The sequence below is a fragment of the Lonchura striata genome, chromosome 6 (genome assembly GCF_046129695.1).
Source record: "Lonchura striata isolate bLonStr1 chromosome 6, bLonStr1.mat, whole genome shotgun sequence".
Classification (NCBI taxonomy): domain Eukaryota; kingdom Metazoa; phylum Chordata; class Aves; order Passeriformes; family Estrildidae; genus Lonchura; species Lonchura striata.
The window spans coordinates 1,041,358-1,055,185 of NC_134608.1; the positions used below are offsets into that span (position 1 = coordinate 1,041,358).

A 13,828-nucleotide genomic window follows, 5' to 3' on the forward strand; every position below is an offset into this window, starting at 1 on the left:
AATCCTGGGGCATTTAGGGGTTTAGAGTAATAGGAAAAGAATCCTTTCCTGTGCACTGTTCCAGGGAGAGCTGGAGGTTGAGGATGTGACTTGCGGTGCTTCATCCGCCCCCTCTTTTTTCCCTTTTTCTGGGCAGTCCCTTTCTCCCGGCTCAGCTTTGGCTGCCCAGCCCCAGGGGCTGAGCTGGCTGTGAAAATGAACCCCGAATTGCCTCAGAAGCTGAGGTGTGCCAGTCCTGATGTGCTCCTGGCAGGGCAGACCCAAATCCTGCTGTGCTTGGAAGTGCTCCCTGGGGAATTCACCGTGGGAGACGCAGCTGGGAATGTCCTGAGAGGGTTTTTGGGGTGCAGGGGTTGCAGGGAGTGGAGCACAGGTCGCTGAGGGGGGTTTGGCTGTGAATCAGCACCAGAGGCTCTGGAATTCACTGGGAAGCCAAATCTTGGAGCAGCGCTGGAGCTGGTGCTTGTTGAAGTGTCTGGCTGGGCGCTGCTCCGATTTCACGGGCAGCTGCCCCAGAGCAGCAGCACGGGCTCCCTGACTGCAGGGAATTCTCTGGCAGTGCCCACATTTCCCTCTCAGGCCTGGCTGAACCCTCAGGCCCTGAGGGGAGGCACAGTGGGAACCCGTCCCTGCCCCAGGTAAATCCCACATCACGCACTCCAGTGCTGGGGATGAGGAATTTTCCACTGAATTGGGGCAGCTGCGTTGTCAGTACAAGGGAGGCATCCTGGAGATTTCTTCCAGGAACTGGCATTCCTGTTTGAGGCATTGTGTGGATGTTCTTTTTCTGCCCACTCTGTATAAATAGTTCATGGAAAACACAATTCATGGAATTCATTCAAAAGAGTCCCAACTCTTCTGCTTACACATTAATTATGAGAATTAATAGTTGCTTACATGAAATGATTTCTAAGTATGAAGCATCTTTGCTGGAGATGAGAGAAAAGACAAAGAAAAACCAACCACCAGAAAAAGAGTTTAAAATGACAGCTAAATTTCTCTGTATATGTGAAATGCCACAGAATATTGACTGTGAGAAAGAGGCTGGGAGGAGTTTAAAATCCTGTTTTAAAAATCCATCTGTAAAAATTACTCTGTGTGTATTTAATTTGTTTTTGATTCCAAATGAGCTTGGTAATTACTTCATTTGATATAGAGTATTCAAGATGTGAATACTCTATCAAATTCAAGCTGTGTCTGGATAGATAACAGAGGAACTTGTTACTGCAGGTGTAAAAAGCTGATTTTTTGTTGTATTTGTTGTGGGTTTTTTCCCAAAATTCGTTAATTTTTGTGTATAACTGCTAGCTAATAAACAGCCACTCTTTGAGAAAACACAGTTTTGGTAGTGCTGTGTTCTCTGTGCATTCCTGGCAGGTTCTATCTCTGAATAAAACAGAAAAATTGATATTCAGCCTTTAAAAATTTCAGGTCAAAACCATCCTCAGTGGATAGATGCTCCTTTCTATCTGACAGTCACTTACTGAGTGGTGGGTTGATGTAGAAAAGCCACTTCTCTTTTAACATTTCTCAGTAAAAAGTAAAATTGTCCATGGCCAAATCTCATTTAACATTTTTCAATAAAAAGTAAAATTGTCCGTGGTGAAATTAGTTGAAAAGTAAAAACTGAAGGTCTTGTTTTATAATCTTTAGGAAAGGAAAAATGCTGTAACAGGAGAAAACTCTGTTAGAAAAAAAACAAAGTATTGGATTTTTTGGCTTGCAGGGACAAACAGTGGATTTTCAGTGTGTCTCATGTCCCTGGAAGATTGAGAAGGGTGTGAATGAGTTCATATAAACTTAAACAAAACTTTGGTGCCAAGATCATTACTGGGCTGAGCAGTATTGGGTTTGGAGAGTGACAGGATCAGATAAAATCCACCCTACCCTGCTGTGTCCTGCTGCTTTCCTTCCTTTATTGGCCAGGTGAGAAAACATCAGGCAGGAATTGCACAAAATGCACTTTTCTGCCTGGTTCAGAGTTTGTTTGTCACGACTCTGAAGTTTTACAGGAGAATAACTAAAACTCAGTGCCAGTCAGAGCTCCAGAGCCTCCCCAGCTGGCAGACACTAAACGTGATTTTCTCCTGGAAGTTACTTTTGGGAATACTGGCTGCAGTGTGGACACTCCTCAAGGTAGCACACTTGGGGAACCCAAACCTTGCTGCTTTCAGTGCTGAAACAGCAGGGAACGCTCTGGGTCTTCCCCTGCCCTTCCCTGGAGCAGTGGGAGGCTCTGGCTGCATTCACACTCCCTGCAGGATCTCTGCCCTGCTGTGGGTCCCCTCCTGAGCCCCATCTGCAGCAGAGCCTCCTCCTGCCCTGCCCTGCCTTCCTTGGCTCTCTTCCTGGGGAGTGGGAGCGTCTGGAGCAGCTCAGTGCCCGTGAGCTGCACGGCCAGCACGGATCTGGGCTTGTCCTGGAGCTGTTGGTTGTTCCCTGCTGCTGGTTTGGGGGATGCCCTCAGGGTGGAGCAGGGGGTTGGGGTGTGGTGCTGCCTCACTGGCACCACCTGGGCTCCTTTCCTTCACACCAGCTCAGCCCCAGCACGCTGGGAAGGGATCCCTGGATAGCCAAGGCCAGGTTGGACACTATTGTAAATGCAGGCAAACCCAATGGGAAGAAATGATGATGTCTGACTCAATTCAGAAGGCTGAATAATTTCTTTATTATAACTATGCTAAAATACATTAATATACTATATAAAAAGGAGGATACTAAAACTACATACTCCTTTCTCTGACTCTAACACAACTGGTGACCCTCTCTGAGAGCCCAGCCCCAGATGGGTTGGATTGGATTGGATTGGATTGGATTAGATTGGATTGGATTGGATTGGGTTGGGTTGGCCACCAGCTCAAACAATCCTCACCAGAATCCAACCAAGGAATCACCCCAGGGAAACAATTCTCCAACACATTCCACATGGGAAAACAAGGAGCAGAAATAGATACTGTTTTCTCTTCCATTTCTCTCTGTGCACCTCTATGAAGAATCTTGAGAGGGAGAGAACTGTGCTTGCCACAGGACACTGGGGCTTGGACACCCTGGGACAGGGGAAGGTGTCCCTGCCATGGCAGGGGTGGGATGGATGGGATTTAAGATCCTTCCAACCCAAAGCAGTCTGGGATTCTCTGTTGAACACTGACAGTGCTGGAGCCAGGGGATTTGGAGGAAGATGCAGCTCTCCTTCAGCCTAGTGTGGCTCTGTAAAACGCAGTCTAAAATCCCTCTTAGGGGAGGCTGGGAACACTTGGGGAGTTCCTGAGGAGGGGATGCACCTTTGGAGTCCCTGTTTGTGGAGGTCCTGTCTGCTTGGCAGCAGGTTTCTGCCACCCCTCCTTCTCCACTGGGAAAGAAAAGCCACTCTAACACTTATTTTTGGGTGTTTTTCTTTGGGAAAGAACCCCTGCAAATCTGCACTAAAATAATTAGGTCAGGGCGTTAGTTTAAAGCCTTTGTTTTTTATTGTGCCAACAGAAAACAGATTAGGAGCAGTTTTTAGTGAGGTGTAGCTGGCACAGGAGCAGCTCTTTGCCCTGTACACAAGCCCTCAGCTCCTGTCAGAGCTCCAAAAACAGGTTCTAAGCTCATCATGGGCTCCAAGAACTCGCTGTGGTTTGCTGTGGGAGATACCTCAGAACAGAGGAAGCCTTTGTGCTCTTGGCAAGTTCAGTGCAGGATGGGATAACTCTGCCAGTTGTCTTTTATCTGCTGGCTGGAAATCTGTCAGCTCTGAGCTCCAGCCACTGAGCTGCAGAAAGCCACGAGTGCTCCTGAGCAATTAATCGGAATTAATTCTACGGCTGTGTTTGGGTAACACGACACTGAAGTGTTTTGGAAAGGCTGAGGAGACTTTTCCAGAAGTATTATCTTTTTAATTAAAAATGAAGGTATAGAGGCAAGATAAATGTAATCAGTGAGCAGTGCCTGCTGCTGAGGCTCTCCTAAGTAGGTTGTGTTTACTGTTCCCTGGGAGTTCTGAAGCTCCAGGTGACTGGAACCTGCTGCCTTTCATAACAGCACCAGGGTTGTTTTGCAGAGGGTGATTAAATCAGACAGGGGTGTACATTGAGCAAACAGGGACAATATCATTTTCTTATATGTTAGAAACTAGGTCAAGGGATGAAACAGAAAAGTACAGGTAATGGAAATTGCTTTTTAGAAGAGAAAGCTCTGCAACAAGTGTAGGAAATCATAAACCAGTGCTGAAATATCAGATTTAGTGGCCATTACTTTTTAATGAAAATATTAATTTATTTTCAAAAGGAACATTTGTGAAAAGCCTGAATCTGTTTCTACTACTTGAGACATAGTTCAAACTTCATCTTCAGCATTTCAAGTCTGCTCATGTCCAGCTGTTTGGGGTTTGATGGGAGGGTAATGAGCTATTCCAGTGGTATCTATTCAAATAAAAAGCACTGAGTTCTTCCTTCATGGTCAGTATTTTGGATTATTTGGTAAATGCCTTTTCATGTTAGCTGGCACAGACATCTCTGTCTCTGTCCTTTTAAAAGGACTCATCAGGTACAGCCTGGATTGAAAAACAGCAGAACAGTAACAAACTCTGTGATAAAACACCAAGTTATGAATTTTAAACCCTTAAAACTAAACTGCATTTTTAATTTTGTTCTCACTAATATGAGAAATGAGCTCTTTGTGCATTCAGCCTTCCCAGTGACTTGGTGAATGGTTTTGGCTGTATTTTAAGAAAACAACGTTTGATTTCTTCATTTATTTCCCCCCTTTCCTCCAGAAATTCCTGGCACTACTGTAACTGCCATTTGGTGTTTGCTTGTTGGTGGTGTCAGAGGTGTTAGTGGTTTCTTTGGCTTAATTAATCCACAAGCCTTAATTAGAAGGAATGCCTGGGGATGGAGTGTCCTGCCTTGCTTTCCCTGGGAGTGTGAGGCCGTGACCCAGCTCCCCTGGGGATAAAGGAGACCTGGAAGGGCTTGGGAAGGCCTTGGAGTGTCCCAGGTGCCACCTTTGGGTGTCCCAGGTGCCCCGGGGGACACGGAGCAGGCAGGGAGGGGCTGCCCCAGGCCTGGCTCCCATCCCATGGCCCAGGATAAAATCAGAGAATGGTTTGGCTTGGAAGGGATTTAAATCCCATCCAGTGCCATGGGCAGGGACACCTCCCCCTGTCCCAGCTGCTCAAGCTCCAGTGTCCAACCTGGCCTTGGGCACTGCCAGGGATCCAGGGGCAGCCACAGCTGCTCTGGGAATTCCAGCCCAGCCCCTCCCATCCTCCCAGGGAAGAAGAGCAGCACGGGATGCCCCAAAGCACTCGGAATCCTGGCTCCATGTCTGTGAGTTCCCTTTATCTGCTGTAAGCTGCTTATCCTGCTGCCTGCAGCGTGCAGTGAGCTGTGGCCGTGGATGGGCAGGGTGGAAATTGCCCAGCACGGGTCCCCGCTTCAGCTGGGGCTGCCTCAGCTCTCCCTTCACCCTTCCAAACTTCTCCCCACGCTTTTGATTCTTTGGGGGATTAATGCTGATGGCATTGATGATGGCAGTTACTCCCACTCCGTTCCTTAGGATTTTAGATTAGATTTAGATTAGATACTGGGAAGGAATTCCTGGCTGGGAGAGTGGGGAGAGGCTGGGCTGGAATTGCCAGAGCAGCTGTGGCTGCCCCTGGATCCCTGGCAGTGCCCAAGGCCAGGCTGGACACTGGGATTTGAAGCCACCTGGGACAGTGTGGATATTCTCAGCTCAGTCAGAAAACGGAAAGTTTCTAACCATGTAGGAGCCTGAGAAACAGTTGGGACAGAATGTAAATAATTCTTTATCTCTCTTGTTCACATTGTTTATAGATAAGTTCTACCACTGAGCATCATTCACTGCACACCAATGGGTTGAGATGTTTTTACTCTGGGACCAATGGAACTGGTCTGGACAATGCTCTCTATAAAAGAGTGATGTATTTGAAATAAATCAGAGTTTTACTCTCAAGCCTTCTGAATTGGAGTTCTTTCATACCATCCTGCCTCAGTGGCGTCAGGACAGTACAAGGTGTCCCCTGCCATGGCAGGGGTGGGATGGGATTTAAGGTCCCTTCCCACCCAAACCATTTTGTGATTCTGTTTTCATTTTAATGCCACACAGGTTCTGGACACAGAGTAAGAAGATAAAAGAAGGCCTGTAAATAAACAATATTATTAACTGATTTATAAACTAAACTATAGGAATAATCAAAGCAAGCAGAAGAAGTTAAACTCAGCTGGCCCTGCACTGCCAGAGCTTCAGCAGCATGTGCACGTTAAGGGTTTTTGTACATCCTAACAGGATCTGGGAACCCAGAACAGGAGCAGTGCCTGGAGTAACAAACTAATGGAATGTTGTTACTCAGGGATAAACACAGGCTGAGCTCTACACGTGGCTTTCTTTACCTGTCAGGACACTTTCTCCCCACCAACTCCACTGCTGGGATCAGTGTTGGAAGGCTGACTTAGGCCTGGCTTTATTGGTTTAGTTGGATGTTTTTCAGTGATCTGAAGAGACACTAAAGGGATTAAGCATTTGTTGCACTTTAGCACTCTTAGGGCAGGGCAGCTGGGCTGCTGCTGGAGTGCCTGGAACACTTGGGGAACGCACTGTGCATGGAGGTAGCACTGGGAAACTGTGTCAGCTTTGGAGAAGCTTGTTCCTGTGCACTGGGTTTTTTGGGGCCCTTGGCCAAGGGGGCCAACAGTGTTTGTGGGACAAATCTGATTACTGCAATTATGGCAGAGTTAGTGCTCAGGCCAAACCAAGTCTGTGGAAAAATCCTGACCACCTAAGGCTGGGAAGCAAAGAGGAAAAACAGGATTAAGATGCATTAGTGCAGGTTATTGTCCTTGCTGCAGCGAGGTGGAAAGCAGGTACATGTGATGTTTGAAAACAAGCTGTGTTTTGGGGTGGGTTCTGCAGGAAACGGGACACGCTGCTGTGCCCGTGCCCGTTCCTCTCTGCTCGTGTCTCCCAGCTCCCATCCCTTCCACACAGACCCTGGATGTTGGCCAGTCCTTCACCCAGTTTAGTCTTCCCAGAGGTGAATCCAAGTGTTCGTGGGATCAAGGTGCCATTGGAGTGTGAGCAGTGAGAGGGGAGCTGCAGCCCCTGCTCCATACCTGGGTGTCCATCCCATTCCTCTCCCTCCCTGCTGGCTCAGCCCTTGTCCCATTCCAGATCCCGGAGGGATTTTCCCCTCCTCAGTTCCTGGGTGGATCCAGGGTTATCCTGGGGCATGGAGGGTGTGGGAAGGGATCCCCAGGGATCAGGGAGTCCAACTCCTGACCTTGCACAGAATGCCCAACAATCCCACTCTGTGCCTGAAAGCCTTGTCCAAGTGCTCTGGCAGGAATTTAGGGAATTAACCTAAAACCAACCTGATTATCACTGAGGCAGAGCACCTGGTACAGTGACACAGCACTACGAATTCAGCACAGCTCACTTTGAAAAATCCTGTGTCTCAAATCAAACCAATGAGCTGCTCGTGTTCTGTTGTGTAGGATCTGTAAAAATAAAATCATTTCAAAGGGCTCATCCCCCCTCACCTCGGCTGGGTTTTGGTTGCAGGTGCTGGAAGCATTCGCTGGGCGCCTGATTAAGGTGGGAGTTTTATCCAGGAGGGATATTCCCAACCTGACCAAGTACCAGATCATTCTGGCAAGGGATCAGTACAGGAAGAACCCCTCTGCACAGAATGCAGTAAGTTCTTTATTTATTTCATGCTATTAAAGTAGTGAATAAATAGGAATAATCCGTTGTTACAATATTTCCGGAGACATTTTAAGTAGATTTCTGTTTTTAGCCATAGCATCACATCACGGTTTGGGACGGAAGGGATCTTTAAGGTCATTTAGGAAATCTAAAAAATATTCCTAATTGTTCCACATTTCTGGATGCCAGAATAGAAGAGTTAAGGAAAAGATCAAGCACTCCATGTACGTGAAATTGCTTTGAGAACTGACATTGTAATCGCTGACAGCCAAGTTTTCATTTTCCCCTCAAAGGTATATTCCTGCTCCTTTTTTTTTGGTAAATCCTCATGGAAAGGTCAAATTGTGTAAACTTAAAGAAATTGACTGAAAAAAGACCATGTGTCTCAAAAAGAGCAATGGGAAATCTCCCTCAGTGTAAGCAAGGCAGCTTCCCTGACTTAATTCTATTCATGAGTGGATGTGCCAGAAATCCCTGGTTTTCCCAAATGCTGTCAGAGTCTGAGGGTTGATGAGCTAATTTTGGGAGATAATAGAGATATTTTTGAGAGTATTTTGGAGGTGGAAGAGGATTGCCTTCCCTGAGCATTGTGCAGTCTGTCCCCTGGGGGCTTTGATGGACAAACTGCTCCCTGGGCATCACTTTGTGGTTTTGGACAGGAATTGCAGTGGGATTCCTGCTCCTCAGCTACTTCCTAACTCCATCAGAGTCTGCTTTTCTCCCCCAGGGAATCCATCAAGGCATCATTGAAGGAGACTTTGCCCTTTGTATCAGTCTGTACCACGGGTACGAGCTGCTGCTGCAGATGGGAATCCGCTCCTTGTTCATCTACCTGTGGGGAATCATGGATGGATCCAAAGGTGAAATCTCCTCAGGAGCATCCTTCCTTTCAGCTCCACTCTTCTCCTTTCATTTACCTCGCTCTGTGGCTGCTTTGGCACAAAACACCTTAAGGAATAACCTCAAATGAGGGGTTGCAGATGGATTTGGTGTTTTGTTCCACTTATTCACAGAATCACAGAATCCCTGGGCTGGAAGAGACCTTCAAGATCATCGAGTCCAACCCAGCCCCAACACCTCAACTCAACCCTGGCACCCAGTGCCACATCCAGGCTTTGTTAAACACACCCAGGGGTGGTGACTCCACCACCTCCCTTGGCAGAACATTCCAGAGCTTTATCACCTTTTCTGTAAAAAACTTTTCCTGATATCCAGCCTGATTTTCCCTGGGCACAGCTTGAGACTGTGTGCTCTGGTTTTGACGGTTCCTGGAGAAAGAGCCCAGCCCCAGCTGAGCTCAGGCACATTTCAGGAGCAGTGGGGAGTGCTGAGGTCACCCCTGAGTCTCCTTTTCTCCAGGCTGAGCACCCCCAGCTCCCTCAGGGGTTCCTCACAGGGTTTGTGTTCCCAGCCCCTCTCCAGCCTCCTTGCCCCCTCTGGACATGCTGGAGTGTCCCAGGGTCCTTCCCAAGCTGAGGGGCCAGAGCTGGGCACAGGGAGGTTTCTTAAAGTCTGTTTGGAAAGCAAACGGAATCCTGAGGCGTTCCAACTCTCTCCAAAGGGTTGTCCCGCACCAAGAGCGAGCTGGGGCGCAACGAGGACTTCATGGAGCTCTACCAGCAGCTTCAGGACATGTTCTCAGACACTGCTGTGACTCCTGAGGGTGGAGGTGTTTGCAAGAGCACAACAGGTCAGGATTCCCCCCTCAGGGACAGAATATTCCTGTTTTAAAGTTGTGCTGCACTGGCTGCTGCTCTTTATTCCAGATTGAGTTCCCAATGTTCTGTTTCTCCATCCTTCTCACTCTTCCCTTGGTGGTTTTAGCTATTTTCAAGGAAGTTTTCTATGCTTGAAGTTTTTTATTTGCTCTAAAATGAAGGTTAAAATACAACTGTTTCACCGTGAGTCTTTTCCGGTGTGACTCTAACAAAAGTAACACCACTTTCTCAAAAACTGGGCTTAACAAATGTTCTTCTGTCAGCAGTTTATTGTTTTGTTTAGAACCAATATCTAAATATCAATATCAGGATTCGAGTCTGACTGAGATAATTACAGTGGGAGGGAATGAAGTTCACTGAACCTTCCTGCTTGTTGCAGGTTAATTTACATCTTTCATTACTTTATTTCCTTTCCAGCATTGGAAAAGAAAAAGGAATTTGTCTACAGCCATCCAAAGTTAAAGAAATTGGAGGAAATTGTGATAGAACACTTCAGATCCTGGAAACAGAGATGTTCTGGTGAGTACCAACAGTTCAGAGGAAAACCTGGGAATGGAAACAAGGAATATCCTTCTGACTGATTTCCTCCTTTGTGCTGCTTTACTGCTTTGATTGTTTGTGAATCTTCCCCTCTAGAAGAACTTCACCATAAGATTTCTATGAGATAAAACTTCCTATAAATTCTCATTACTAATTTGATATAAACTGCTCTAACAGCTGAGTAAAACAGGGATAGGAAACTCATTCCTGGGGCTACCACCTTTCCTGCTGGTCCTGTCCCAGTGTGCCTGGCAGCCCCCCTCAGTCCCTGCTGCAGAGTTCCATGAACACGTTTAAGGACCTTAAGGATAAAAGTTTTGATATCCAGCCTGAGGATAAGAATTAACAACTCTGAGGCATCAATTTGAAGTTCAAACCCTTCAGTTACATTCCCCTGTCCCTCATTCTTTTTCATCCTGATGAAGACATCATTCAGATCTCTGTGGTTTTGAGATGTTTCAGTTTCTTGATTCCAGCCTTTAGAATATTACATGAGTAATAATAACATTTGTTTTGCATCTTGTTTGCTTTTTATCTTGCCTGTTTGGATCTTTGTGCTCTGTGAAGTTCTGACAATTTCTGACCTGCCCTTCCCTCTTTGTTTTTGTGGTTTTTTCTCTCTTGGATGCCCTGTTCTCAGCAAACCTTTGAAATGACTGATGTTTTCTGGTAGGCAACTTTGTTTCCCAGTTGTGTGTTTGTAACTTTAGGATATGTCCCAATGCATTTCAATGCTGTTCACTCCTTTTTCCCCTTCCCCTTCAGAGTTCTTTCTGTCCTCCCAACCTCCCTCCTTTTGACTCCACTTTAAAAACCCTGCATTTGAGGTGGAAAGGGAGGGATTCATGCCCTAAGTCATCAACCATAGCTGGAACAGCACAGCCCTTTCTGTTCCATTCATTGCCCCTGGACCCCTGGCAGTGCCCAAGGGCAGGCTGGACATTGGGGCACCCTGGGACAGTGAGAGGTGTCCTTTCCATGGCAGGGGTGATTTAAGGTCCCTCCCAACCCAAACCAATCTGGGGTTCTGGGATTCTGGTTCTGCTGCCCTGAGGGTCCTGAAATGGATTTGATGGCATTGTGAACTTCATTCTAGAATGCTTCCCATCCAACCCCAGCTTTACAAAGTAACTTTAGTAAGGGTGCCTCATATAAAGACATTCTCATTCTCACATTCTCCAAAATCAGAGCATGCTTCGATCCAAAGAGGAATTTTTCCAGGAGGTAGATCTTGGAGCATCGTCTGCCCATTTTCTCTTCCCATTAAGTGAGACAAGAGCTGTGAGTGTGAGTGTGAGTGTGGGGGTGCCTCATCCTTTTTACAGATGGTTCTATTAAAACCTGCCATTCTCAGATCCAGCAGATGAGGAGAAGAGTGTGGGCTCGGCTGGGGACACGAGGGTGATGATCTTCTCCTCGTTCCGGGACAGCGTGCAGGAGATCGCCGAGATGCTGGCCCGGCTCAGCCCGGCCGTGCGGGCCATGACCTTCGTGGGACACTCCTCGGGCAAGAGCACCAAAGGCTTCACCCAGAAGGAGCAGCTGGAGGTGAGGCAAGAGGAGCTTGGACTAGGGATTAGTGATAAGGAGTGTTAATTGTGTAAATGACTCCAGGAGTATGGACTGTGGGCAGTGGCTGAGCTATAAATGTCGTTGGTAAATCCCCGTGCAGTCCTGTGGTTTCCAGAGTATCCAAAATGATATTTATTGTAAATGCAGGTGAAGCTGGTGGGAAGAAATGCTGATGTCTGACTCCAGTACAGAAGGCTGAATGATTTCTTTATTATAACTATGCTATAATACATTAACATACTATTTAAAGGAGATACTAAAACTACAAACCTACTATTTTAAACTACCAAATCTAACTCCCAGCTCGTGCCCCTCTCTGAGAGCCCAGCCCCAGGTGGGTTGGATTGGCCATCAGGCTCAAACAATCCTCACCAGAATCCAACCAAGCAATCAACCCAGGTAAACAATTCTCCAAACACATTCCACGTGGGAAAAACAAGGAGCAGAAATAGAAATTGTTTCTCTTTCATTTCTCTGTGCTCCTCTATGAAAAAAATCCTGACAGAGAGAAGAATGTGCCTGCCACATTATACTCACTGAACAAAATAGACCAATAATTTATATATCTTTATTATAAATAAATTAAAATTATATTATTTATATTATATTAACAACCGCTAAATTTAGATGTCAAAAATCTGGAGAAATATGCAAGCACATACTGTGGGAATTTTTCTTCTAGGTAGGAAAGATGAGATCAAGAATTAAATTATGATCTAGCAAAGCTAAGAAAAAGATAACTCCTAAAGTATTTAATTGCTAAGTTGGGAGGACCAGTTTTATAAGAATACCATGGTCGGGGACAGAATAAGGTGTGCTTTCTTCCCTTTATTTTAGAATTAAAGAGTTGAAATGCTGATGTTGGTCACACTGGATTGTAGTGTTTGATCACAAGGAAGCAGATGGAAAATTTAAAAAGACAGAATTTGTCATTTTAGAATTGTCTTTGAAAAAACAGGCATCTGCTGAGGAAGGCAGAAGCCTCCCCTGAAATGGAAAATGGAAACCCCCTCTCTCTGAATTATTATAATTTTGAAATTAAGGGCCTTTCAGGCAAAGATATGGGAATTGGAATAACAGTTCTTTATTAGGGGAAAAAAACAGAATTAAAAAAAAATTAGTAATGCAAATGAAACCGTGCCAGAGTGAGAGCAGCCCTGTCCCCTGTGGGTCAGGGAGTGGCTCAGCCCCATCCCAGGGGGGCTCAGCCCTCCTGCAGTGCCAGCTGTGCTTCTGCTGGAGCAGGATCTGCACAAGGGGGGAGTTTTCCTTGGAGCTCCAGGGCTGGGGGAGATGGGCCTGGGCTCCTCTGGGAATGCAGGGGGAAGGAAGCTGCTCCTCTGGGAATGCAGGGGGAAGGAAGCTGCTCCTCTGGGAATGCAGGGGGGAGGAAGCTGCTCCTCTGGGAATGCAGGGGGAAGGAAGCTGCTCCCCTGGGAATGCAGGGGGCAAAGGCTGCTGTGCTGTTCCCAGGTCAGATTGGATCCAGGTAGGAATGTTTGGCTCCTCCCCTGGGCAGAGCATCTCCCCATGGATGATGGAATTTTCTCAGCCATGCAGGGACACTCAGTGGCCATGAACAGAAGATAATTAATAATTAATGGCCCATGGACAGCAGAGATCTCCTGGAGGGAGGATTGGCTGTGGAGAGATAAAGAAACTGCCCAAAGAGCAGCAGAGAGCTGCCCCAGCTCTGGCACATCTTAAACCCAGGACAGGAATACAGATCAGTTTTCCATGCTGCCCTGCTCAATGCCGTTCCCGCTGTCCGTGCAGGTGGTGAGGCGTTTCAGGGAAGGGGGGTACAACACCCTGGTGTCCACCTGCGTGGGCGAGGAGGGGCTGGACATCGGCGAGGTGGATCTGATCGTGTGCTTCGACGCGCAGCGCAGCCCCGTGCGCCTGGTGCAGCGCATGGGCCGCACCGGCCGCCGGCGCCACGGCCGCATCGTTGTCATCCTGGCCCAGGGCCGCGAGGAGAGGGTGAGTCAGGGGCACGGCCAGGGTGCCTCACCCTCAGGGAGCATCCCAACACAGACCCCCAGCAACCCCACCCTGTCCATCCCTGGCAGCGCTGCCCAAACCCTCCTGAAGCAGCCTCGGGGCCGTGCCCATGCCCTGGGGAGCCTGGGCAGTGCCAGCACCTCTGGGGAAGAGCCTTTCCTGAAATCCAGCCTGACCCTCCCTGGCCCAGCTCAGCTGCTCCCTGAGTCCTGTCCCAGAGCAGAGAAGGGAGCTGTCCCTTGGGACAAAGCTGCAGCCCCCAGGGAGTCTCTGCTCAGCCTCCTCAT

At 47.5% G+C, this 13,828-nt stretch overlaps 1 protein-coding gene across 1 annotated transcript in view; it reads left to right on the top strand.

The window, feature by feature from the left end:
- The window catches only part of FANCM (FA complementation group M), a 61,511-nt gene that overhangs the window by 15,571 nt on the left and 32,112 nt on the right, over positions 1–13,828 (top strand). The window contains exons 5-10 of the mRNA XM_077783844.1: positions 7,564–7,695; positions 8,435–8,567; positions 9,269–9,397; positions 9,843–9,944; positions 11,320–11,513; positions 13,314–13,520. Of these exons, the coding sequence (XP_077639970.1) occupies positions 7,564–7,695; positions 8,435–8,567; positions 9,269–9,397; positions 9,843–9,944; positions 11,320–11,513; positions 13,314–13,520 (897 nt within the window). The remainder of the gene's footprint in view (positions 1–7,563; positions 7,696–8,434; positions 8,568–9,268; positions 9,398–9,842; positions 9,945–11,319; positions 11,514–13,313; positions 13,521–13,828) is intronic.